General features: G+C 48.8%; 2 protein-coding genes across 2 annotated transcripts in view; one reads left to right on the top strand and one right to left on the bottom strand.

Moving 5' to 3' along the window:
• The window catches only part of tbkbp1 (TBK1 binding protein 1), a 27,375-nt gene extending 21,308 nt beyond the window's left edge, over positions 1 to 6,067 (bottom strand). Inside the window, exon 1 of the mRNA XM_019893734.1 lies at positions 6,057 to 6,067. The gene's annotated coding sequence lies outside the window, so the exon portion shown is untranslated. The remainder of the gene's footprint in view (positions 1 to 6,056) is intronic.
• On the top strand, positions 1,192 to 26,401 carry myo1d (myosin 1D). Its single transcript, XM_019893730.1, has 22 exons — positions 1,192 to 2,057; positions 7,648 to 7,856; positions 8,298 to 8,391; positions 8,480 to 8,645; positions 8,744 to 8,797; positions 8,915 to 9,010; positions 9,310 to 9,426; positions 9,520 to 9,723; positions 9,798 to 9,943; positions 10,019 to 10,133; positions 10,213 to 10,383; positions 12,230 to 12,300; positions 12,699 to 12,773; positions 12,923 to 13,055; positions 13,369 to 13,535; positions 14,293 to 14,500; positions 16,587 to 16,810; positions 17,393 to 17,531; positions 17,662 to 17,766; positions 17,872 to 17,985; positions 19,498 to 19,652; positions 24,723 to 26,401. Exons 1-22 carry the CDS (start codon positions 1,963 to 1,965, stop codon positions 24,877 to 24,879), a joined length of 3,015 nt encoding a protein of 1,004 aa, XP_019749289.1. The 5' UTR covers positions 1,192 to 1,962; the 3' UTR covers positions 24,880 to 26,401.

Genomic DNA, 26,401 nt, shown 5'->3' with positions numbered 1-26,401 from the left:
CATACTCCCGCCCAAAGGATCATCAGCGAATGACTCGTAAGCATTTATTTGCTCCATTCTTTGAACAAATGGAAGTCATGTGACACCCAGGCCATCAGCAGCAGACAGTGCGTGTTATTATTTTTAGCAGACTGTGCCTTGATGTGTCTAATCCATTCATCAATATGATGTGAAATGTTATTTTTATAACTTCACTCTGTTTGAAGTGATTGTAAATACTGTAAATATGATCCAGATGTTAGTATTGAAAAAATATGACGACACAAGCGTGTCTGTTTGTCCAAGCACACCACATACAATGAAATTAAGTCTTATCGTCTTGTTTGCCTCCATTTTTTTTCGAGTTTGGGCAGCAGTCTACTTGTCAATCATGATGTTCGCCACCGTTGCTCAACTACCACCTCTGTCAGTTAATAGTGAGCCGCTACCACCTTTGGAGGAGGATTTCCAAGATCAGGATTTTGCAGCGCTCCACAGATATCTGCTGCTCTTCCTGGCATGGTAGCACGCGTTCACGCCATCTGCCTGCCGGGTGTCGAGGAATGAGCCGATGTCAGGCGAGGCTCACTTTACGGTCGCTACCTCGCGCGCCAACGCAGCGTCGATCCAAAAATGGCAGCGGGCATCCAGCTTGGCTGTGTCGCCCACCTCACGTATGATCGTTGCTCTCCTGCAGGATGAAGAAGAACAAGTGTAGCAGCTCGGGAGAAGAGTGTGAATGTGACATGTGAAGACGGGGATTGTTGGTGATGACACACACACACACACACATGCTACGGTGAGTAAGTGTGAAGCCGCAAAAATGTCATCTTTAGCGTGACCGCAGATGGTCGTCTCCTCCTCCTGGTTGTTGTCATCTTTTTGCACGGGACCGAACAGAACTCCTCCAGAGCTGGGAGGCAGATGGTGCATAAAAAGTTCAGCCATTATGCAACTCAAATCCTGGCAGATGCTGAGCGAGGAGCTCCTGCCATGCTGAGATAGTAAAGAGGCGTTGCTTTTTTTGGTGCAGATTCAGAAGTCTCTATCCCATATCAGCTACATCACCACTGTTATGTATTGTATATATTGGGATGATTTTTTTGTTTTTATGGTCTGATGAAACCGAAGTTGAACTTTTCAGCCAAAATTACCAATTATGAACAATAAAAAAAAAAATCATACAGGGATACTTTTTAGGACTAAATACGCCTCGTTTTAATGTGTTACCGTATTTTGAGGTTGGTCATTTTGGTGGTACTTAAGTATTTTTTGCTGTAAAAAGTTCGAGAACTCACTCGCGGAGAACGCGTTTTGTTGATTGTCATTGGAGGATTTTCCTTAGGTGTCCACAAGAGGGCGCAATCAGACCAGCGTTGACTTGGCGCAACAAGTTTGTTGCCGATACAGTACAGTACTTTTTGGGTTTTTTTGCCCATCCAGCTGATGACCACGAAAAGTCTGAAGGAAAATCCCACTTTTTTCCTTCTATGGTTACGGGCAAACGTGGTTGCAGCCCCCACATTCCTCCTCCCACATCGGCGCGGTCCACTTCTCAGTCATCGCCAAAGTATGAAGCGTAGACTTGGGAACGGTGGTTTATAAAAGAAAACGTCGCTTAAAAAAGACGCCCGCCTTCATGTAGGGGCGTGGCTTGAGGTGAGCAAGCTGCCTTCCTATTGGCTGCGAGAGTCTCCGGACTCGCACAAGGAGGGACAGTTCGTCCGGCTCCAGCTTGTGTGCCAGTGACGGGACAAGGATGCGATTGTAACCTGACATGATCACGTCCGTGGACACCTAACGTGAAGGAGAGGAGAGAAGAGAAAAACAAAACAAACTTTGGTTACAGTTTGCTACGTCGGAAATGAGCGAGAGGAAAGTTGGCGTCGAGCAGTGAGGAGCAAGGGGAGGAGGAGGAGGAGTAGAGACTGCTCACCTGGAGACGACGTCGGATCTTCGAGAAGGAAACCTCAAGGCGAAACGATGGCCGAACACGAGAGCCTCGAGTTCGGCATGGCCGACTTTGTGCTTCTGGATAACGTGTCCATGGAGGACTTCATGGCCAACCTCAAACTCAGGTGAGCGGCCTTAATTTTTCGGCTTGACTGCAACAGGTGCTCCAGCCAACGTAAACCCGCCAAAACTTCAATGGAGGGAGGGGGTGGGGGGGAGGCCTGTTGATAGTATGACGTCATATAGGAGCGACCCTTCAAGCACGTCACAAGGGCACATTTTTGATTGACAGCTTGACCAAGTGGCTTTAATGTCACCTGTGTCGAGGCAGCACAATTACCCATAGTTATGATTTTCTCTTTTAATGTGATTTAAAAGACTGATAACAGTTTGAGGTGTTGTTGGAACTTATGCTTTAAAATAAAGTCTACCACTATTTTTATATCCCTGACATTATGGAACCCCACGCTTGTAGAAAAAGGCCCAAAATACATTATTTATTTATTGATATTGACGAGCGTTTTATGTTGTAAGGTCATTCAAACCACAACTAAGAGTTTAGAGTAAGTTGGTGATGTTGTAATTTAGGGCTGGCCTTAAAATAAATGTATGTATTTCTTATCTAATCCTATTTCTGATTTTAAATGACATTGCCTCCATGTTGTCAATCAAGAAATTATCGTCAGACAATTAATGGACATCCTGTGGGAAACATTTAGAATATTTATACACTGCCGGTTGATCCAATAAGCAGAGCTTGCTAGTGTTTTCCCAGGCAAGCGCGCACAGTAGCCAGACGGATAGCAGCCCAACGCTGGGCCTCATTTTCCCGCCTCTTGCCAGTTTCTGTCTGCTTGTTTTCCCCTCAGCTCGGTCCGGAGATGGCGTGTGCGGATTGTTATTTGCTGAGGGCGTCACCAAGCGGGAGCGTTTCCCTTTCCCACCCCCTACCCCCGCCGTATTCCCAGCATGTATGCGACGGACCCGGAGGGCACGGCTGTTTAGTTTTATGCCACAACAGCTCAGTGGTTCGGGTCTGGTGACAATCTAGACAGGAAGTGAACCCGGACACGAGCTTTGGTTCACACCCAAGCCTCAATTGAGTGACTCAGACCTCCGAATAGCTTTTCTGCCGAGCGTCACTTCCACGCCCGCCGTGTTGCCTTGGAAAATGGTTTGTGAGGGTGCAGTGGTGCCCGCTCCTTTGGGACAGATGGCCGGTGGGATCAGAGTTCTCTTTCCTGATTGGTTGTGGCTCTGAATGTCTTTATAAGGCAGCGGCCTGCAAAGCAAATAATTACAGGATCGGCTGTTTGTTTTAGTCTCGCAGGAAGTCCCGGGAAGGGGGCGGGGCCAGCGGCATCTGGCACAAGTATTCTCCACCAACCGGCGCCCGGCGGGGTTTCTGCAACATACTCTCACTTGCTCTTCCAGTCGAATGACATTTTTGGAATCACTCTGAGACTTGTGTGCCCACGGCCCACTTGAGAGCCTGGAGTGATTTGACCTCTGAACTGTGGAGAGATGAGAATAGGAGAGGAAGGAAAGCCAAAGTCCCACCATCTTGCTCCTCGGGTTTCAAGAGTTTCCTCTCGCTTGTTTTAAGGACCAACTTCCTCTTTTATCCTCGTTCTCCCAGTGATCAAAGTAGTCGCGCGACACGGGCGGGGTTTTGTACGTTGGACCAAAATCAAAACTTTTTTTCGATGCGTTTGGGCGTGACGTGCTCCCATGCAAACTCAATTTTTGCTCGCTCAAAAGTAAGGCTTAATATAGCCGTATTTTATTATATTTTTTGGGGGGGGTAGGTGTATATAAAACTTTTATTAAAAAGAAAAACACGCCCTCTTGGGATTTGCTTTATTGATGTCAAACAAACTACCCCCCTGTTTTTTTTCTGTGTAACAACATCCATCAACATCACCAAGAATGATCCCTAAATGAATTTGCATTTTCAATTTTGAACAATTTATCTCATTCAGTGCCAGCCACTCTCAGACCCTTCTTAACCTTGCCACGTGAAAAAAAAAAAGTACATCGGATTGAATGCCTGCATTGTTTAAAAAAAGAAAAAGGTGAAAACCCGTCCTCGGCATTGAATGAGTGAATATAAAAATCCTTTTCATACAGAACACCCTGAAAATAATTCTGCTCCTGTTGTCTGTTCCTTCGCAGGAAATTTTGAATATGACACCGCCCACACCACTTTTTTTGTCTTTGTTCAGGCTTCTTGATTGGCTGACAGTGGAGGCTTATTGTGCCACCTGTTGCTTTGGCATGTCTTTGACAGCTCATGATGTGGATGGAGACGTTTCTGGTTTTTATCGTCTCCTGTGAAGACATTTAGATACAAATCTGTCCGGTCCAGTATGACCTTTGTCTTTCCTCTTCATCCTCCGCAGGCCAATCAATGTGAGCATGTGACACAGGCGGGGTTTGTCCTTTTGTTACCGGTCTTATCAGCCAGAGCAGCCATGTTTACTTTGTCCTTTGGGCCTCCTTGGCAATAAAATCCACAGTGGACCAACGCCCTGATAGCTTGCACGGGCCGACCCCAATATACCGGTGCGTCAACCTGCCCGATAAAGTCGGGATTTGGGAATATTCTCCCTGGCGAAGGATGTCGGTTCCGAACTCAGTCTGCGCCCGCCTGCAGATTTCCTGCCTCTCCTCGACAACAGACGGATTCTTGCCCGGCGGGCCCGCTCGCCTGCGATCGTCCAGTCTCGCCGCAAGAATTTCCATACGAGCCTGCGTAATCGGAACCACATTACCGTTCTTATGTAAACACTGTTGTGTGAGTCTGCAGCCCCCCCCCCCTCCCCGAATAAGTGGAGCAGCTCTCGCAGACATCTCATTTGTGCGGGGAAAAAAAAAACCTCTTACACAAAAACATTGGCACGAGACTAACTGACTTCTGTTATGTCACTTGTTAAAACTGCTCTTGAGGTGCACATTTGGGTCTTGGATGATGTTTTGGTCCCAAGTGTTTGAATTTGGCGAACGAAAATAGCTTTTAAAGTACTCTGAACGATAGCTTTGTGTTAATCATTAACGGTGGGAGGATTGCTGTCACAGTAAAACAGGCCAAAATCCAGATGTCATGTTTTCAGTGCAGGAAACCCCCCCCCCCCCAAAAAAGTCTGACGTGACACATCTTCACTGAGGCCTTCTTGTTGTTCTTGACATGATGTCACCGTGTAGTTGTGTTGTCCGCCTGTCGGGGGACACGAGCCGCTGACTCAGGACACGCACGCTATCGTCTTCGGGGAGCGTCCCCATTATTCTGTTTAATCCGCGATCCTTTCTGGCTCTTGATTGCGATTTCTAGTCTCCCCCCACATAGCTCCATGAGTCCATGCATCTTTTTGGAAGCCTCCATTTTGTTTTTCCACCTTTTTTTTTTTTTCTTCCCCTATCTCACTCTGCTTCAATGGCAGCTTTCGCATCATCCAAGAAGGTTGTTGTCTTCTTGAACCTGCCTACTGTGTCCTGGGTGGGGTCAGTCATTGGATCTGTTTACATGCAGCTCTTGTTTCCTCTACCTGGTTGAGCTGAAGTATTCCCTGTTCAAACACAGCTGGAGATGGCGGTTGTTTATTTATTTTTGGGGGCGGGCGTCACGTGCCGCTCCGGCGGCATCCGCGGCGGGTGGGCAGAGACTAGCTTAAGCCCCCCCGACTCCAAACAAGAGCGACTGTGATGAAATGGAACACGCGCAGATTATCTCGTCGCTCTTTATAATGCTTGACATGACCCTGAAGGTGAAACCATCGGCACACGTGCGCGATGAACGCACGCCAACAATTACAAAAAAAGAAAAACGGACTATGACAAGGATTTGGTGAACTGTGAGCCATAAGAAGCCACCATGGCAAGTTTCTAGCGTGTTCCAACTGAACCCCACCGTCGATGAAATCGGTAAAATGGAGCTCTTCTTAAAGTGTTGTTGGGGTTTTTTTTCTCCTTGTGTGGAGAGGCCAAAAAGGTTGTGCTGCACAAAGATAGAAAGACAAGAACGCGCACACAGAACCGCACGCTGCAGTTTGGCCCGGGCGGATCTTTTTTATGGTCAGCTTTTGGGAGGAGCTCCAGCCATTTATGACATTTTCCTACCACTCTCCCTCCTCCTCCTCCCTCTTCCATTGCCTCCTACGCAAAAAAAAAAAAAAAAAAAAAAGGAGACGCACTTCAAAGCTTGTTGACAGCTTTGACTCAGTTTTCAAAGATTTGGTGAGATTTGCCCTCTCTATCCAACCGTGTTTGATGGTCTTGTTCCCTCCTCGCCAAACGATAAGCCGGCCAATGAAGACTCAGGCTATCGTCCAACATCTGATCACTCCAAAAGCAACACACGGCAGTTTGAGACACACCTTTTGAATGAATAAATGACTCCAGTTATTTGATTCATCGATGCAGCGCTCGTTCACTGTACCTCCAAACTGAATTTGGACTCAATTTCCTGCAGTCCAGACATGCAGTCAGAAGTGAAGGAGTTCCAGGCTGACGTTACTCTAAACCAAATATGCCAAGTCTGTCTCATGCCTGCTGCTCGCTACATCGGTCGGCCCACTTTGGGGCGCAGGGCGAGGGTCCGTTTTCAGACAAAGACCTCAGATTGACGCCCGAACAATGGGGCGGGCGCACGGCAGCCTCCTGGGTGGTGGCGGTGAGCCAGGCCACAATGGAGCTTTGAATGGGGACGCGTGTTAGCGAAGCGGAACAATGCTGCTGTTCTGCTCCGGCTGACAAGGAGGTGTTGTAGCGTGCTGCTAATGTTAGCTCGGTGGTGCCAACACTACCTGAATATCATGACTGACTGACTGCTTTCTTTCTAACTTTGGAGGATTTGACTGGCTTGAAAAACTTCGCATGCGCCCGTAAAGGACGCCTCTGCACCGTGTGAGCCACCCGCCTCCACCTCGGCTTGTTTGTCAGGGGGGCAGCAGACGTTCGGCGGCGGTGAAGAAAGAGGCCATTCTTCTTCTCCTGTGGCGACCAGACGGGATCCGATTGCTTTTTTGGAAGAGGAAGGAAATGGAAGGAGGTCAATTGGTGGTCTGGAGGAGAGCGAGGACAGGAGGGAGGAAAAAGCGCAAACAGCTTTCTTCTTAAATGATGGAGGATCCAGCAGGCTTTTTGGAGAGATGTCTTTATTAGGGATGAGTGAGTAGCGATACCAGGTATGGGTATCGGCCCGATAACTCGTGAAGGGTAATACGTGGCAGGGACAAAACACGCACAAGCACGGAGTGAACATGTCAACTCTCCAAACATTCCAAAGCAAAGGTCATTGTGATTCCACACTTGACTGTATGCACGTATTTTGCTCCATGAGCTCTGAAATGTCCTGGTGGACTAACATGAAAGACTTTGATTGTCTCTTGGTTACATATTAACGGTTTATGCTGTTCAATGAAGTGGAGATTTACTTATCTATTTCCTGCATGATTATGTCCTCCCCCAAGGCAGATTTTTGTTATCAGAGTGTCAACAAAGTAATCATTTAAAAAAAAAAAATCCTTAAAAACACTCCACAACCTTAAATGCACCATGTCGTAAAAAGGGCGCACATTAATACTGACACATTTTCTTCTGAATTACGACTCCGGGCTGTCTGTACATATTGGTAGCCCTTGTGTTGGTTATATTTTGCAAATGAGGCATTTTAAATTGGATGGAAGTAGCCTCCTCAATGTTTGCTTTTGTCTTCAGGTTCGAGAAGGGCCGAATCTACAGTTACATCGGCGAGGTGGTGGTGTCGGTCAACCCTTACCGCGCCATGAACATCTACGGCCGGGACGTGGTGGAGCAGTATAAAGGCCGCGAGCTCTACGAGAGGCCGCCGCACCTCTTCGCTATCGCTGACGCAGCCTACAAAGCCATGAAGAGGCGCAACAAAGACACCTGTATTGTCATCTCAGGTAACAAGGCCAACGCGACACTTCATTCGTCCATCCAGTCATTTTCGAGGCCGCTTTATCCTCATCAGTGTCATAGGTGAGCTGCACCGCATCCAAGCTGACTTTGGGGGAGAGGTGGGGTACACCCTGGACTAGTCTCCAATCCAACAACCATTCACACATTTGGTCGATATGACTGTTCATAGAATCGAACACTTACTGTCATTTGACCACAACGGTGGTGAAGCGACACCCAGTGGTCAGAGAAGGAGCTACACTTCATTTCTTGAAGTCTGCTTGTTCCATTTGGCAGCCAGATCAACTGAAATTATAGACTCCTAATATAAATGCGGAGCGTATTTAAAGACACGCCGGGACTTGACTTTGGAAAATGCCGCTGAGTCATCTGGTGTCCCAAGTGAGCGAAGGTGCCACAATTTGCCACATTACTTCTTGTTGCAGGGGAAAGCGGGGCCGGGAAGACGGAAGCCAGCAAGTACATCATGCAGTACATCGCCGCTATCACCAACCCCAACCAGCGGGCCGAGGTGGAGCGGTGAGGCAGGCTGTTATCCATCCACATAAAACAAGCTAATGCGTGGCTAACGTGTAGCAAGTGCGCTGAGCGGCCGTCGTGTATGCAGGGTGAAGAACATGCTGCTCAAGTCCAACTGCGTCCTGGAGGCCTTCGGGAACGCCAAGACCAACCGCAACGACAACTCCAGCCGATTCGGCAAGTACATGGACATCAACTTTGACTTCAAGGGAGACCCCATCGGCGGCCACATCAACAACTACCTGCTTGAGAAGGTAAGGACGTATGTCAACTGTGTCCCCCCCAGCCTTTCTCTTACTGCATCGGACGTAGTATCTGTTAAACATGTTGTACTACACATTTTTCTCGCCAGTCAAGAGTGATTTTTCAACAAGAAGGAGAAAGGAGCTTTCACTCCTTCTATCAGGTAAACGTGTGTTTACTTTCACTGCTCGCAAAAAGTTGAGCCATGACTTCTCGACTTGTCATGGGTAGTGCATATCGCCTCGGTCGTGAATATTTGTGTGTGTTTTGTGTGGGCAAGTTGCTGAGAGGAGCTCCAGATGCTCTGCTGCGCTCTCTGCACGTACAAAGGGACCCCAAAAGCTACAACTACATCAAAGTGGGCGGCCAGCTCAAGGTAAGCGCCGCATTCATCACTGGGACACGATGAAGAACATGTTCCATCCACCTGACATTTTGGGTTTGGTGGTGTACTGTGTTATTTGTAAAATAACATGCCTTGGGAGAATAAGCTTCCCAAGCAAGCAGATACTCAACGACACTTTCTGCTATGAGTTTGTAAAATTAGTGATTACCAGTTGTACCAACTAGACAGTATCGTCGTTGATAGCATCAAGCGCAACACGAAAATATCTCAAGTCCATCTCATTAATCCCGCTCCTCCCATGAGCCATCTCTTCTGCTTTCTGTCTGCAGTCGTCCATCAACGACGGCGCCGATTTCAAAGCCGTGGCCGACGCCATGAAAGTGATCGGCTTCATGGGAGATGAGGTCCTAACGGTTTACAAGATCCTGGCCACGATCTTACACCTGGTAACCATCCCATTCCCTGTTTGATTTTTTTATGAATTAATTTTTTTAGCTGGTGCGCACACTGCTTGCTGAGCGAAACTCTCGGTCCCTCAGGGAAACTTGACGTTTGGCGTCGACGGTGACGTGACGTTGATCGAAACCACCAAACTGGTATCGGTGATGGCCGAGCTGCTGTCCACCAAGCAGGACAACGTGGAGAAGGCGCTGCTGTTCCGCACGGTGGCCACGGGCCGCGACGTCATCGAGAAGCAGCACACGGCGCAAGAGGCCGGCTACGGGCGCGACGCCCTCGCTAAGGTGCTCATAATGGCCGACCCATTCCCACCCCCTCCAAACGCTGCTCATGTGTTGATCGTCCTCATCGTATTCAGGCCATGTACGAGCGACTCTTCTGTTGGATTGTGGGGCGCATCAACGACATCATTGAGGTGAAAAACTATGACGCCAGGGTCCACGGGAAGAACACGGTCATCGGGGTTCTGGATATTTACGGCTTTGAGATTTTCCAGAACAACAGGTTTGATATGTCCGTAAGCGATGCCACACTTGTGGTTCCTTCCACTATATGTGTTTGTTTGTCTGTTGGTGTCAGCTTTGAGCAATTCTGCATCAACTATTGCAACGAGAAACTACAGCAGCTCTTCATCCAGCTGGTGTTGAAGCAGGAGCAGGAGGAGTACCAGCGCGAAGGCATCCCGTGGAAACACGTATGCGCCACTCAGTCGTCTGGAGACACGAAATGAGTATTTTTTTTGCTAACATGTTTGACGTTGTGCCGCGCGTCAGATCGACTACTTCAACAATCAGATCATTGTGGACCTGGTGGAGCAGCAGCACAAGGGCATCATCTCCGTGCTGGACGAAGCCTGCATGAACGTGGGCAAAGTCACAGACGAGCTCTTCCTGCAGGGACTCAATGGCAAGCTGGCCAAGCACGCCCATTACACCAGCCGCAAGGTACCCACGCACCCTCTTTTACAAGTGCTTCCTCAAAATCACTGAGGAGTCTCAACTTTTGGGTCGAGGACAGGTGGTTCCCAAAAAAAAAAACAAAAAACAAAAAAAGCATAGGGAGTTTCTCACTGAAACCCATAGGATGTTGTAATAAGTGTTCAGAATCAGTTTGCCTCTGTGCTGTGCAAAGTTACCCTACAGGACATGTTGGGTCAGGGAGTTGCAAAAAAAAAAAAAAATGATAGATCAGTTGCCAGAGATAAAAGGCGGGGGTGTCCATCTTCTGCGTGGACACGAGGGGGCGGCATATGTCAGGAAGAGAACGTGACAGAAACGGATGACGTCAGTGGGCAGGGGGAAATGCAGCGCAGATGAAGCGCTTGGTTAACATCTGCTCGTCAGGAAGGTCATCCGCCAAGGCAGGATTTAGCGTTCAATACAGCAGATTAGAATGTCAGCATTTTATCATTTCTTGTCCTAAGATGCACTCTGGCCTCTCAATGGCTTTTCGGGTTGAGGATGAGACGTACATTCATCTTAGCCAGTTGCCGCACCTCTGACCTGACCTTCAAGGTCATCAGCTACCGACCCAACTGTCAGGCTGACTGATATTTTATGATCCACAGCTTAAAAAATAATAAGAATCATTTGCTCCCTTTAAGATGTCAAATTGTCATTCAAGTGCCCTCTTTGCTCGGCATTGATTCCCCCCGCCCTCCTTCCCTACTTTCCGGCCTCATTATTGTGACCTTGTTTTTCTCACGTTGCCATCACACCCAACACATTTTGTGAAACGCATAACAGGTGCCAAATGCGTGTTAGCGTGTTGCCTTCTGGGTTGTCACACCAGCCTCATTTATTCCAGTTCCAGTCGAGGCCTGGTGGCAACCGCGGCTCTTGCAACGCTGCCAACTTTGTTTCATGCTAATCTGAAACTACCTAAACTCCAACCATGAATCAGGTGATCCCCGTTGAACAACACGAGCAGTACGAGTGGATGTTTGAATACACTCAATCCCATTTTCCTTTATAGATCCCGTCGTTGCACTTTCTGTCCCAACTAGCCTCCATCCAGCTATCACCCCCTTCCCCCCCCCCCCCCCCCCCCCCGTGTCTCTTCCCATCACTCCACCGTCCAGATCGCTCCCTCGCCATCTCTCGTGCCCCCGTTTTAAAGACTTTGTCTCTCCTCGCGGGCTTCATCCCAGTGAGCCGTAGCCGCTTTCTGCTCCACTGAAGCGGCGAATCAGTGTCGCCGTTTTGCGCCGACGTGGCACGATTTGCTCTTGTGCATAGTTCAGCGCAACTTTAGCGTTCGGGTGAACATTGCTGGCTTTGGAAGAAGTCAGGACAATGACATCACCTTAGATCGCTGTAGCTACAGTACTTGCAGCGTCAAGATTCAACTCAACTGCCACTCAATGGAGATTGACATTAGTTATCGCCCACCGCTGTGCCGAAATCCAATTTCACTTGCGATTTTAGGCTATTTATTTACTTGAAACGGTGTCACTTTTTGTTTTATCCGTTTGTCAGAGACATTTAAAGACAGAACATCGAAATGCTCCTCTGTGAGATGGCAGAAGGGACGTTTAACCAGCATGTCTGAATTGAGGCAACATATTGCTGCACAGCTCCTGCGGATTGAGAGAGAGCGAGACCGTGTTTGTTAGACGGTTCATGTGTTGAAATGAAATTTTGGACAGCCGAGGTTTCGGGCTGACAGCTATGACACAAACGTTTGTTTTTAGTTTAACATGGAATATATCCTCCACAGTAAACGGGGTTCACTGTAATGGCACCATGCTTCAACCATGAATAAAATACCGTCACCGTTGTCTTTGTGCAGCTTTCACCGACCGACAAGAGTTTGGAGTTTGACCGAGACTTTCGCATCCGACACTACGCTGGAGATGTGGTGTGAGTACTCCGCCGAACATGATGACTCCACTCACGCGCGTTCCAATTTTCTGCTTTCCACGGACAGACACTCACACACGCCCAGAAGTGTTTAAATGACATCATCACTGCTGGATGACAATCCCGAAAGCCACTGGACACCGTTCAAATGAATAAATCACACATGCTAAGCCCTCTTAACACGCTCGCCTACAGCCCATTTGCGGGAGTTAAGAGTCTCCTCTTGGGGGTGATGGTGCATGGGGGCGGGGGGGGGGGGGGGTCAAGCTTGATTGATCCCTGAGCCACTTAGTGCCGCCAGAGCACACCCGCTATCCTTCAGCTGGACTCACTTAATAGGATTAACTTGTTGAACTGATGTGTGTTTTGCGCTTCTTACCTGCCTCCCCGTTTCGCAGCTACTCTGTGGTGGGTTTCATCGATAAGAACAAAGACACTCTGTTTCAGGACTTCAAAAGGCTGCTCTACAACAGGTGTGATACATTACACACATCACCTTTTTCCCCCCCTGTTCCCATCATTTAAGGCCATATAAACCTGCCAATAAGCAAGTTCCAAGGAAAAAAAAAAATCAGAAAAATAGTCACATTGAGCATTGTCCATTTTCGTTTCATGTGTCCAGTTCCAACCCTGTGCTGAAGGCCATGTGGCCCGAGGGCAAGCTGAGCATCACAGAGGTCACCAAGCGGCCGCTCACCGCCGCCACGCTCTTCAAAAACTCCATGATCTCCTTGGTGGAGAACCTGGCGAGCAAGGTGAGGACTCACCGGTGTAAATTGCCAGCCGTCACCGTGTTCTCGTGATAATTCAATGCCTTCGCATGTGGGAAAGGAGAGCCGCAGTTTCCTGAGGGCAGCCACCGCTCACGTCCGACATTCCCACCAAGCCCCGCCTCCTAAAATCTCATGCATGTACACAGGAAATACAGTAGCACCAGTTTTCTATACACTTAAAAACATAAAGCTTGCTATTTTTTTTTTTTTTTTTGACTATTGCCGGCGGGTCCGCAACATAAACAGTCAAACCTAAGTGCCCCAACGCCTTCCATCTTTCTCCCGCGCTCTGCAGGAGCCCTACTACGTGCGCTGCATCAAGCCCAACGACGTCAAGTCGCCGCTGCTCTTCGAGCACGAGCGTTGCCGCCACCAGGTGGAGTACCTGGGCCTACTGGAGAACGTACGAGTGCGCCGCGCCGGCTTCGCCTACCGACAGACGTACCCGAGATTCCTGCAGAGGTACCGAACACATAAACGAAGCTCTGAACGATGCACGGTGTGACCCATAAAGCACGCTTGTTGTTGTCCTTGCCCTCGTTCTCCATCTGTGACGCTCACCCACTGGCCACACAGCATTAGGTCACATCTTTTCCATCACTGACTCAGCGCGCCAAATGTCGAGGAAACGACGTGTCAAGATGTTTGCAAGACGGTGCCGCCGTCTCACGGGCCACCGAGTTTGATTGCGGTGTCAAGTGATGTCACCGTTGGGCTGATGTGGACTCGAGGCAGTTCTGAATGAGCCGCTATCAGTCACACGAGCAGTGTAAATGCGCTGGCTCAGGCTGACGAAATGACATTTGCTATGCTGTCTCCCGGGTATCTTAATGAGATACCTCACGGACGGAACATTATCGGCCATTTTTACAGACCTTCTTGCTTATCTTGGGCCAGCCGCCCCTTTTTTTTCACGGCGCACTATTCTTAACTATTTGTATGCAAGCAACAGCGATATTTTGGCAGTAATTTGTACCCTTTAAATGTAGCTTACTTGCGCATTTTTTAATTCAGATTTTGTGATTTATTGCATGAAAGTAGAACCCATTTCAATTCCTGACAAGTTGCTTTTGTTTTGAAAGTGATTTTTCACATATACAACATCCTCAGGGCAACTGTGACTTTACAAAGCATGCTCCCTCTTCCTCTTTACTCTCAGCAGTCATGACACGATGAAATTCGTAATGCAATATTCCGAAACGTACGTCCCACCCCGCAGGTACAAAATGATCTCGGAGTTCACGTGGCCCAACCACGACCTTCCCTCGGACAAGGAGGCTGTCAAGAGGCTCCTGCAGGGCTGCCGCTTTGACGACGACGTGGCCTACGGGAAGACCAAAGTGTTTGTGCGCACGCCGCGCACGCTTTTTAGCCTGGAGGAGCAGCGCTCCGAGATGCTCCAGAGGATCGTCGTCTTCCTGCAGAAGGTGAGCGCGCCGAGGTTCCCTCACGAAACTGTATCGCTAACCTCAGGCGTTCAAAACAAATGAGGAATCGCGACCCGTTATTCGGTTTTTCAGCAAATATCTGAGGGGAAGTTAGACGGAGGAAAAACAAAGTGCTGGCAGAGTGATGTCAGAGTGCTCACAGTGATAGACCATCCGGCATTCCACTTTGGAGGCACATTCCCATTCACATCAGGAAAAAAAAAAAAGTCCCACTGACATGAGCGCCCCCTTCGTTTCCTTCCCACGTGACGAAATGAATATTTCATAAATTCCATCGCATCAGACCACACATCCCAGTAAGTATGCGCCTGTCAAAGCAGCGAGACCAAAGATTCCCCTCGGGAATTCTCCTCCCCCGCCGCCTTAATTGCTTTCCAAAGCTTTGCTCTCTGTTCTCCGCTCCGAGGGCATCAGCTGTCAGTGTGGCCAAGACTCTTTTGATGTCCCCTCGTTGTCTTTTCCTTCGCAAATGGCGTCTTCATCCAGTAGATTGGGAAGTCGTGTCCAGCGTAAGGGATTAAACATTATTTTTATTTATTTATTTTGGGGGCGGTTAAGCGGCGATGTGATTTATTGTGACTTGATGCTCTTTTATTTGATTCCTCCTCCCCTTCAATTGACCTCCCGCTCCGCCCCCTCACACTTCCCACAGCGCTTGGCTCTAATTAGTGATCTGCTTGGATAAGCGTAGTGCAGCAGCCTTTCAATTCCCACTCATGCAGACGCCGCGTCATCATCGCGAATGCTATAGGCACGAGCTAGCATCGGTCTTTGCTGGTCTAGGGGGCCCCAGACCTCCCCCAAGGCTTTGTTCTGCCCACTTTTAATGCAGTGGCGTCTTGACTGATGAGCCGAATTCGTTCTGTGAGCCCGTTGAAATGAATTGGAATGAAATTAATCTGTTCTTGCCCTGAAATTTGTTTTTCTTTTTTTGCTACCACTAAAACGAACCAAGTTCACACAAAAAAAAAAAAAAGGAAATCCTAGGAGAACCTCGGGGTATTTTGATGAGCGCAGACATGTTGACAAGACATCCTGGAAGTTTTTAAAACGATCAAACAAATGCATAATGTCTCATTTAGAAATCCGGAGAGGAATTTGTCATGTACGCAGAGCAAAGCCTCCTTGGCAGAGGTATTAAAATCAGAAAAATGAATTTCCACTTGTCAGTGCGGCGGAACTCATCTCGCCAAGATAAATGACAATGAACGGGAATGAGACAAATTAGCCGTTGGCGACTCGTGCTGCGGCGTGACATATGATCCTCTTCTCCAATTATGGCGGCGAGCTCATCAGGTGAAAACCACCTTCTGAGCATTATTATTATTCATGTGCTGGAAATGTGCCTCCTCCTTGCCGTCAGCCACCCGCACCGCGTGAAATATTCATCATCTCCATCATGACTGTGCGCCGGATGCTGCGTTAACTGTTGTTAATTTCATCTGCTACTTTTTGACTCACGCACACACACACACCGAAGTACTCCCACGCTTGACTTAAGTACAGATAGTCGACAGCTCCAGCACACCCTTGACCCTTGTGAGAATAAGCCCTCCAGATAATGGATGGACACCACAAAAAAAAAAAAAAAATCACACGTAATCGCACAGCTTCAACTTGTAAAAATTGCTAAAACGCGATAGGTGGGCTCACGAATTGCATCCATGTTGCCCAATAAACCATGAAATCATGATTATTCAAATGCAAACAACACATGTGTCACGAATAAATAAAAGCTGATCAGAAAAATACATCAATAAATGTATGAAAAATCGACTTGAGTATATTAAAGCCTTTCTGTCATCCGCGACTTCCCACAGCTGCACATCCCACGGGGGGCTGCTGCGTAAGTTGCGTACTCTGTGATTGTGGTGACGATAATGCTTTGAGGTTGGATGAAGTGTTACGACACCCAAGGGCGCTGCTACCTTTTAATATTCATCTTCCTCTTCACACCGATTGCCACTCTGCCTGACTGGTTATCCTTATAATAGATCCTGTAGCTATCTTGTCATCTTGAGATGTTGTGGGCGGGGGGATTTTTTTTCGGTGTCGGCGTCTCCAGGTGTGGAGGGGGACCATCGCCCGCATCCGGTACCGGCGCATGCGGGCCGCCCTGGTCATCCTGCAGGCCTACCGCCACTACAAGGTCAAGTCGTACATCCACGAGCTGAACCGCCGCTTCTGCAACGTGCGCTCCATGAAGGACCGCGGCCGCCACGTCAAGTGGCCCACGCCGCCCAAAGTGCTGCGCAAGTTTGAGGATTCGCTCAGGAGCATCTACAACAGGTACGTGCGCCAGGACGACGATGGGCAAAGTAAGGCACGGGGGGAGGGGGCACATTATGGACTGCTCCCTTCCTGAGCATTTGTCATCACACATTTTTTTTTCCTCAAATTGCTTACTTCAAACGATTTCATCTGGTCTTAAAACACAAATGCGGTCCTTGAGTACAATAGTGTACCCACCCCGCCCCTCTTGAGCTTTTTGCTTGTGATTTCAAATATTCATTCCAAGTGCAGCCAGCCAGTGTGGCTTCTCAGCCGGTGTTTTTCCAAAGCTGGCAGCCGCGGAGTTGACCCGTGAACCGCTGGAGGCTGACAAGGCCTCGGGTCTCGTTTCTCTTCCAGATGCGGCCCTTTGAAGCATGTTTCCTTCTACTGACACTGGGAATGTTTTTTTTTTCTTTTTTAATTCCCCGCATCCTCCAAAAACCCATCGCTTCCTTTCATCCTGACAGCAGTCTGCACAGCGAGAATTTTGCCCCGCCGGAGATGATGGAGGAGTCGACTCGGGTCGATTTTCCCCCTCTCTAATAAGGTGTTTGTGTTTTCTGTCTTCCCCCCTGCCCATCATTTTCCCTTCTGCAGGTGGTGGGCATGGACGCTAATCAAAGGCCTGAATGCAGAGGAGATTCTGCAGGTGAGAGCCAAGGTGGCCTGCCTGGAGGCCCTCAAGGGGCACAGGGTCGACCTGGGACTACAGCGCGCCTGGGAAGGAAACTACCTGGTAAATAGTTGGACGAAACGTCAATACATTGAAATCCAGTTACAGCATTTCTATCAAGCAACCGTGAATCTGTTTACTTGAGGTTATGAAACTGAAAAATGCCGCGCCTTTCTCGTGTCCCTTTTTCCAGAAGCGAGACAGCCCCGACAGCACGGCGTCCTTCACGTTGGTCTCCAGCGAGTTGCAGCGCAGAGACAAATTCATGCGGGTCTTGTTTGCGTGCAACGTACGCAAGGTGGCTGCCAAATACACCACCACAGTCTCAGCACCTTCCCACCTTATTTGCTTTTGCCACCAACCCAACCCGACTCGAATGACAATCTGCTTGCTGTGTTTCCAGATCAACCACTTCCACAAGGCGGAGGACCGAGTTGTGCTCATCACCGACCGCCACTTGTATAAAATGGACCCTCTCAAGCAGTACAAACCCATGAAGAGCATCCCGCTTTACAACGTAAGACGCTTTCATTTCACCATTTGTCAGCCGTCGGGCAGATTTGGGCCACTCACAAAGCTGAAAAAGCCGCTTCAGATGACTTGGGATGTGGCTGTCGGTCAATGCGGTGACATAGTCGGCGTTAGCCTTTTCCTTGAGATTTGAGGGGTGTTAGGACTGAGGTTTTAACCTGGCGGGAGGGAAACTGAGAGCCAGGAGACAGCCGACGCCGCTGCGGTCGCATCGAGACACCGCAGAGTCGCGACAGATGGCATTTGGGGGTGGGGGGGGCCAAGACAGGCGGAGTTTTTCTGAGCTAGCGTTCATTATTGACGACTGCTAACATGAACTGAACGATGACAATAGATATGTAATGACTTAGAGTGGCATTTTTTTTCCACCTGGAAGTCCGCGTGACATCATGATGAAAAGGTCTATAGAAGGAGAGAGCAATTCATGAAAGCTAAAATGAGGGGGGGGGGCGGAAACATTCGCATCTACTGCGCGGGGGGGGGGGGACATTCGCATCTACTGCTAGGCTAACACTGCAAAAATGACATCCATTGCGCAACATCTCGGCATCAGCAACTTTGGAACTTACTCCCCCCAACCACACACTTCCGATAACCAACTCCACCTGATCCCGCGCCGTCTCCGCTCCCTTCCCGCCGTTGTCATGCCAACTTCCCAGGAGACGGCGTCGTCATGGCGACGGAGCGGATCAGCTGATGTGTGGCGGCGCTCCTCTTCCACCTTCTGTTTCCCGAAGAGCGCCATTCATCTCCTCCGTTTCCTTTTTCTACCTTTCACCCTCCCGTAGCTGCTGTGCGGCCATTTTAGCTTAGGGGCGTGCAGAAGCCAAAGAAAATTGTTGTTGTTTTTTTTTTTTTTGAGTTTACACATCAGGCAATTGAACAGATGGCGGGACAGACGAGTGGCCGCCGAGGCTTCATTCGGCGGATCAAAAGTGATTTAGTGGATCAAGGCAAGAAAACAAATCAGAAAGTGTCGTTAGCAGCAGGCTGCCCGGCAATTAAACCTACAAAACGCAGTAAATGTGGCGCCGTGAACAGGGGTGTGCAATGGGGTCTCGAGCGGCGACATATCCGACGAAGCGACTGGAAAAACTCCCTTGTCGTTTGTATGTCTGCGCAAAATCAACAGGAAGCGAGATGAAGCGCATCAACACAGCAGAAGGTCAAAGCCGCTCATCTGCCTTCTCTGCCGGCGTCTTTAAAGATACATAAAAGTCAAACTAATTGTTCTGGTCCTGCTGCTTTTGATTAAAAGAACAATTGACTGCTCCCCCAGGCGAGGCGCCTCAATAAATCTTGATCCGCTTTGACTTTGATGGATTATTTTCTCCTTCCCGACTCAGTTTGACTGTGCAGTCAAGACATCGTCACCGCATCATTCCTCTCACTGGACGCCACACCGGCAGCACAACACAATAAAATGTAGAAGCTCACTTTATCGGCCATTTTGCCCCCTCTGTCATTTTCGATTGACATGCATGCTGATGCGCGGCAGGTGACGGGCATGAGCGTGTCTCCGGGCAAGGACCAGCTGGTGGTTTTCCATACCAAGGACAGCCGGGACCTGGTGGTGTGCCTGCAGGGCCTGGTGCCCGCCAACGAGAGCCGCATCGGTGAGCTGGTCGGCGCCCTCCTCAGCCACTTCAAGAGGTAAGACGGCCGGCGCTCCCGTTTCCTCTTCGCAAAAGTCGCATGACGTCAGCATACCTTAACAATTGGAGCTTGGTGATATTGTCCTCGGTGAAAATGAAATATTGGCAGCGAGAACCGATTAATGGCGTTTCACGCCGGCTCATCCGTCCGTCACTGTGACACACTGATTTTTATTTTTTTACACAATGCCGCCACGTATGGGATTACCCTTCACGTGTCCTTCAAAGACCAACGGACCCCCACACTCCCTTTTGTCGTGAAAATGTTGTTTTGTTTTTAATGGCAGATGTTTCCCATCGTTAAAAAAGCAACAGCGATGCAGAGGCGTGCTTCATTAGGCAACCTCAGTCGTCTCTTCTAAAACAAAAAAACAACAACAAAAAAGGAGCTTCGGCTTCCTCCATGTTTTTGAAACAAGCCGCATCTCGCTCGTCTTGGATGCAGCCCGGCCAAGCCCACCTCAGCCTCACTTGTCTCCCCCTCCCCCGCCCTTCCCCAGTTTCATTGCTGAGGAAGGGATGAAATATTTAAAGCCGCGCTGCTGCTGGCGACTATTTTTAGAGCACAAGCAGCCACCGCTGTTGTCTCTTATTTTTTCTGTGCGTTTCGAAAAAGAACAAGTGTGCACTGAAGCATTGGGGCGCAGAGGTTGGAGTAGTCCGAACCGTTTTTGCCGCGGTTCTGTGTTGCGTCTTTGCCGCAGAAGCGTTCGAAACCATCGAAAACGGGAGTACGCCAGCTTCCCCCGGGACGCGAGCGTGTCAACGTGCATTTCAGCCCGCACCACAATGACCGAGAGACGGACACGTGTGGGGGGAGAGAGAGAGAGCGAGAGAGCGCTGACGCGCTTTCCTCGCCAAGGTCACAACACTTTGTGCTGAATCAAATTGTTTTCGTCCTGACTGGTGCGAGCCACGCACTCGTCTTTGTGGCATCCCTCCTTCTCTCACCCTTCGTTTGGCCCCACCTTTTTCCTTTCTGCCCTCATTGTCCCTCCTCCCCCTCGCCTCCATCCTATATTTCCTTTTCCATCTTTTCCTCGCTCCTGTAGCGCACATCCTTCCATCCTTCTCACTTCTTATTTGCTCTCTTTTCTTTCTATACCTCCTCTGCTCTTGCCCTTATCCTCCCCCTACTGGCCCCCGTTGGTTCCATACTTTTACTTGATTCCTCACTCGCTGTTCCGTTTTCGATCTCGCCCTCCTTTCTGTCCTCTTCCGTCAGTCCTTCCGTCACTTGGCCTTCAGTCCTTCTCTCTCTTGAATTTGCTTCCATGTTTTCTTCTCATCTTCGTCCCCTCCCCCATTTGTCTCAAATTGTCTTTTCCCTTCCCCCCCTTCCTCTCGACGCGTCCCCCCTTTTCCCTAATCCATGCCGCTCCCTCACTCTCCCCCCCCCCCCCCGACCCTCCTCCTGACTCCCTTTCTTCCCTCACCCACCAACTGCGCCGATTCTCCTCTTCTGTTTTCCACCTGACATTCCTGGTCTTGCTCTTTTGTTTTCCTTCTCCCCCTTGTCTCTCGTTTCCTTTCTGGGGCGCTGCGGATGCAGTTGCCATAGCGACAGCTGCTTCCATGTTTGTCTGATCGGTAAGCGATCCATTCATACGCCCGTAGGCCGCCCGCATGTTTGCAGACCGGGACGATGTAAGTCCCCCCCCTTCAAACATTTCCACTTGTATCTTTTTGTGTGTGTGAAAGGAGACGTTTCGCTTTTTTTTTTTTTTTCTCCACAATCTAAAACAGTTTCCAGGTGTCTTTGTAATTGGGCACCAGTTTGGACATTTCCACTTTGGGGTGTACTCACTTTTGTTGCCATTTGTGTCAATAATGGCTTTGTGTTGGGTTGTTTGAAACAGAGAGTACACATACAAGCCGTACGCTACTCTACATTGTAGCAAAGTTGTCATTCTTCCGTATTGTCCAAGGAATAGATCAAATGTGAATAGCAATATCAATCCATGGGTGCACATGTTCCGCCAGGCAACAATACTCCCCCCCCTTCCTCGCCTGCCACTGTCAGCATGATTAGCTTTATCGCTGGCCACCTCTCCGGTGGATCCGTCCTCGCTCTTTCCGTGTCGCAGTTGCCTGATGACCTCGTTTCCTCAGCGCCATCCATCCTGTTGGACACCTTTGCCGTGCTACGTGGCAGCGACCTCCTTCACGCCGCCGTCCCTCCGTCAGGAACCTCGCGTGATCTTTTGATGTGCGGCGTTTTCTTTTGTTTCTCTCTCCTCCGATGACCTTCAGCTGGTCTTCCAGCTCCCTCCCAATCAATTGAAAAATTGTCCGTAAGTGTGATTGTGATTGGTTGAAGAACATTCTCTCAATAAATAGATTATTTTTTGCAGTGGATAAAAAAAAAATAGATGCCCGTATGAATATCCATGCTAATTGTTAGCCAGCCAATGTCATTTTCCATCACATGTTAGCATTAAGCTATCAACGGTATTCTTAGAGCAAAGTTGTTCTGTTTTCAATGCTCCGTAAGTGTGATTGTGATTGGTTGAAGAACATTCTCTCGATAAATAGATTATTTTGTGCAGTGGATAAAAAAAAAAAAAAAAATAGATGCCAGTATGAATATCCATCCTAATTGTTAGGCAGCCAATGTCATTTTCCATCACATGTTAGCATTAAGCTATCAACGGTATTCTTAGCGCCATTCACCCGCCGTCCCGCGGGAAGCCGGACAGTCAATGTCCGCATGTCGTGAGCGCGGCCTCCCGGGGGGGAGGGGCCACGACACGCGTCGGCCTTTTATTGCCCCTCTTTGGACTGACTGTTGTTTAAACGTGACTGAAGTCACGCCAGACATATGGAGCAGGTTGAGGAGCCAACATGTGAGCAGCCTCTGTGATGCATGAATAACATAATAAGGCAATGATGCTCATCAAAAAAAACATCACCTGCTGCTGTTTTCCTCTCTACAAGTGTCGCAGCCAAAGGTGGCGGAAGTACTCGCATGATTTTAAAAAGACAAAATAAACAAAACCTTGACTCAAATAGAGTTCCTTTTGCCTTTTCCTTAAAGACCCGGTAAAGTTAACGTCCCTCTATACAGTGTACGTGTTTTTGAAGATAATTACTGAACTGGAAAGTAACATGATACCATAAAGTACATTTTTGACTTGGCTCGCACTTTCAGTACAGTAACGGAGGATTTATTCTTCTCCCCTCCGGTGGTAACTAACATTGCGTCTTGTGAATAATCCACTGCCATGTTGGGAATTGCCGCACTGGAAATGATCACAGGTGGAGCCGTTTCCGGGCAAATAACAATCTCAGAGCTTCTGAGCTGCAGGCTGTCTGCTGTTTGAGTAAATCCGCAAGAAGACATGAGGAGAAAGCGCTATTGATTAAATGTATTCCAGATGGAGAGAAAGTCGATCTTTAGATCCTCCAGCGAGGCTGCTGCTGAGCTGAGCTGAACATCACATCGGACAAAAGAAGGGCGCTGGTGCTCTATGGCTTCTTTGGACATGCTAATATGATGACGTCACGCGTACTTCCAAGTCGCGATGGCCCCGCAAGCAATGGAAGCCTGAAGTAGCTCCTCCGCCACAAATCTAATCGCAATTTACCCGCAGGAAAAAAACAAAACTGGCGCCGATTGTTCGCCAACATGAAAAGCTCTACCCGAACCACAAAATACCTCCCTGGGAAACTTGAATTTGCCAATCCGCTCTTTCCGCTGTTTTGTGCTCACTCAGCACAGACGCGTGAATAACAAGGAGCAGCGGTTCTAATTAGCATTTTTCTCCTTCAAGTGCCCTTTTTATCAGAAGGGCGCGATGTGCACTGTCGAAATGTGCATGCTAATTAGCTGCGCTTTGATCAAACCCACGCAGGATAATCCGGAAACTGCGCAGTTAATCCTTTGCGGGGATTATAACCTTTTGATCGGCCTTGGAGACAGGCGAGCTGCTCGCATCCCACTCGTTGGTCCACTCATGGTGACCGTGTGCCTCGTTGCTTCATTGTCGTCATTTCAGCTCGCTATTGCTGTGTGAGAGACTTCTACGGGGGAAACTGTCGGTCCTCATCAAATGTTGTTCTGCATCTGGTTGTGAAGTTGTGAAACGTGAGCTCACGCTGCAAAGTCGCAACAACAAGCGCAAGCGGGCTGTTACCCGCCAATGGTGGAAAGAAAAAAAAACGATTTTTCGGTTTGAGAGGGGTCACTGGCCTCTTAAAGTTTGCCTTGGGGGAGGTCAGAGCAGCTCACAACTGCCTGCAGGGAAAGAAGGATCATCCCGCAACCTTAAAAATCATCTTTTATTCCCCCCAAATTCTGTTTATCGGCGCAATGTGATTTTATTGCGTTATCTATTTCGAGACCGCTTTGTGCGTGTCTAATCGTCAGAGTGTTTGCCCTTCGCGCCAAGCGCAGCATGCCTCTGGCATTTCGGCAAGACACGCCCACACAATCACAAAGTACCTTTGGCTGGCGGCCATGACAGATGGAGGAGGTGGGCTTGGGGAGGTTGCCGCGGCAACCAGCACTGACTTCTCCCCTCCGCTCCAACTGAAGCTGCATGCGGAGGCGTGCGATGTGGGCAGCGTGTTTGTGTTCATGATTTAATTGTGTGTGTGTGTGTGTGTGTGTGTGTGTGTGACTGACTGACTTGTTGTGATTGCGTAACAAGTTGCCGTCATCAGGTGATGACTTGTCCCCAGTTTATCTGGGTGTGGAAAGGCCGATTTGTTTTTGCTAGCAAGCAGGCAACTTTCAGTTTCAAGGAGGAGGGCGTTACATGCTTTCAGATGAGCGGGACCAATATTTTTCTTCAGGGCCGTATCATCTCACCCAACCAACTCATCACAACTCAATAGGATTTAAAGCAATTTAAAAACAACCTCAGATAACACAAAGTGCATTTAAAAAAATAAAACGCCGTCACAAAATATTAACGCGAATCAAATAGATGTTGGCTGCCCGCCGTTCCACCAGCAGCCCGATGGCGGACTGGAGACATGTCAAGCTAGCGCAGCTCTAGTGCAAGTTTAGCTGTCAATGGTTTGTGTACGCTTTGCCTTTAATGAATGTATCCGTGTGTGGCAGCGAGCGCAGGAAGCTGCAGGTGAACGTCAACAGTCCCATCCACTGCAGCATGAAAGGCCGGAAGTGCACGGTGGTGGTGGAGCCCAAGATCAACCAATCGCAGCCCGACTTCACCAAGAGCCGCGCCGGCTACGTGCTGGCCGTCCCCGCCAACTGAAGGGCGCTGAGTGGCGGGCGGCGGCAACGACCACGACGATGCCCTCAGCAGACCGGAAAGGTGATGGACTGCTTTGTCTGTTCTGGGCGGGGTTTTACTGAATCGTCCAATCGCAGCGTTAAAAAGTTCGCACTGCTGGATCATCCACCAAAGTGATGTTCTCACCCCCCACCTCCGCTTTTTTTTTTTTTTTTTTTGCTTTGTGCAATATTGTTCTCTTTTTGTTGTCAATCCAAGAATAAGTTGAATAACTTTTATGTTTGTGAAGGATTTTAAAAAATGTTAATTATTAATGGTCGTCCATGCCAAAGGTGTTTCTTGACTTTTTAGTTGGGCTGTGTTGACCACGCCCGCAATTTAATTAAATTAATTTAATGTGACTTTTCCATCCCGGCAAAAAATACGTCTGTTCATAAAGATTACGAGGGGACTTCGCACCCTAAAAGTTCTGCTCTGAAATGTCGCATAAACCCGACAAGCCAAACAGTATAATTATTATTATTTTTTTTTTCATAAATGGATGGATAAAATGAATACACGCGAGTGCGCTGTAATGAAGGGAACCTCAGTCGAATCAAATGTTTTTTATGTCAGTCCGCGTTAGCCGGCATGCTATCAGATGCCAATGGATTTAGGACCTAGAGGAGCCGCACACACAGACACACCCGTCATGTTGTGTGACAAAGTGAAGTGTGAGCCAAAGGTCGTTGTGGTTTGTGTCCAGCGGCGCGGTGCCCAAGCGGAGAGTACGTGCGCTCGAGTCCCTGAGCCGCTCGTTAGCCCGATATTCCGTGCTCGGCCTCGGGAGCAACTTGCACACAGTCACGCCAAGAAGGGGAAGAGGAGGACTTCCTTCCTCATTAGTTCCTTTCTCCCTTCCTATTCTCCTGATGCCCTCGTTTGCTTCTTACTTCATTCTGCCCCTCCCTAAAAGTCTCAAAATCGGAGCGGCGACACGCACACATTCCAAGTGGACTATTATTGTCGGGTTCCGAAAGACAAAAGGTACCTAAAAATTGGGTGATATCTGCCAACTGTACTCCATTACCAAACAAACTGGACTGTTTGTGTGTTGGCTGTATGCCTTCAAGGGGCGTGGCCTTGCCAGTGACATCAGATTGGCCCGTTAGTCTGAGTCTGGGCGTTGAGTTGTGGCCAGCAGCAGCATCCCCGTGTGGGTGGGGCTCTCCTTGCCCACATGGGCGGGCATCACTTCAATTCTCCATTTTATTTTTTGCATCACTCCGGTCCAGCTAAAGTGACTCAAAAACTCCCAAGCCGGGACGCTTGTAAGTCAAGGTGCCACTGGAACCGTAACAAGATGTGCACTTGAAATGACTCCCGTGTTGCATGTGTGCCAAGTACCCGTCGTTGGTTTTCCATCGCGTGTGCGCCAAAATTCCGTCATTCCCCGTTATTTATTTGGTGGTATTTACATGCAGTCACATGTGCCTCATTTGATATCCTTTCTGTATTTGTCATATTCTCATCGCAATAAATAAACCGTACATGCAGTACTTTA

The sequence above is a fragment of the Hippocampus comes genome, unplaced genomic scaffold (genome assembly GCF_001891065.2).
Source record: "Hippocampus comes isolate QL1 unplaced genomic scaffold, H_comes_QL1_v1.1 scaffold31, whole genome shotgun sequence".
Lineage (NCBI taxonomy): Eukaryota > Metazoa > Chordata > Actinopteri > Syngnathiformes > Syngnathidae > Hippocampus > Hippocampus comes.
This window is presented reverse-complemented; position numbering and strand designations above follow the sequence as displayed.

What these genes read in the sequence shown, in the direction of transcription:
- myo1d (XM_019893730.1), top strand. Translation starts at nt 1,963, where the DNA reads ATGGCCGAACACGAGAGCCTCGAGTTCGGCATGGCCGACTTTGTGCTT. An exon ending in GGCGCGACGCCCTCGCTAAG is followed by an intron (nt 9,724 to 9,797) that starts GTGCTCATAATG and finishes CATCGTATTCAG; the next exon opens with GCCATGTACGAGCGACTCTT. An exon ending in CCCATTACACCAGCCGCAAG is followed by an intron (nt 10,384 to 12,229) that starts GTACCCACGCAC and finishes GTCTTTGTGCAG; the next exon opens with CTTTCACCGACCGACAAGAG.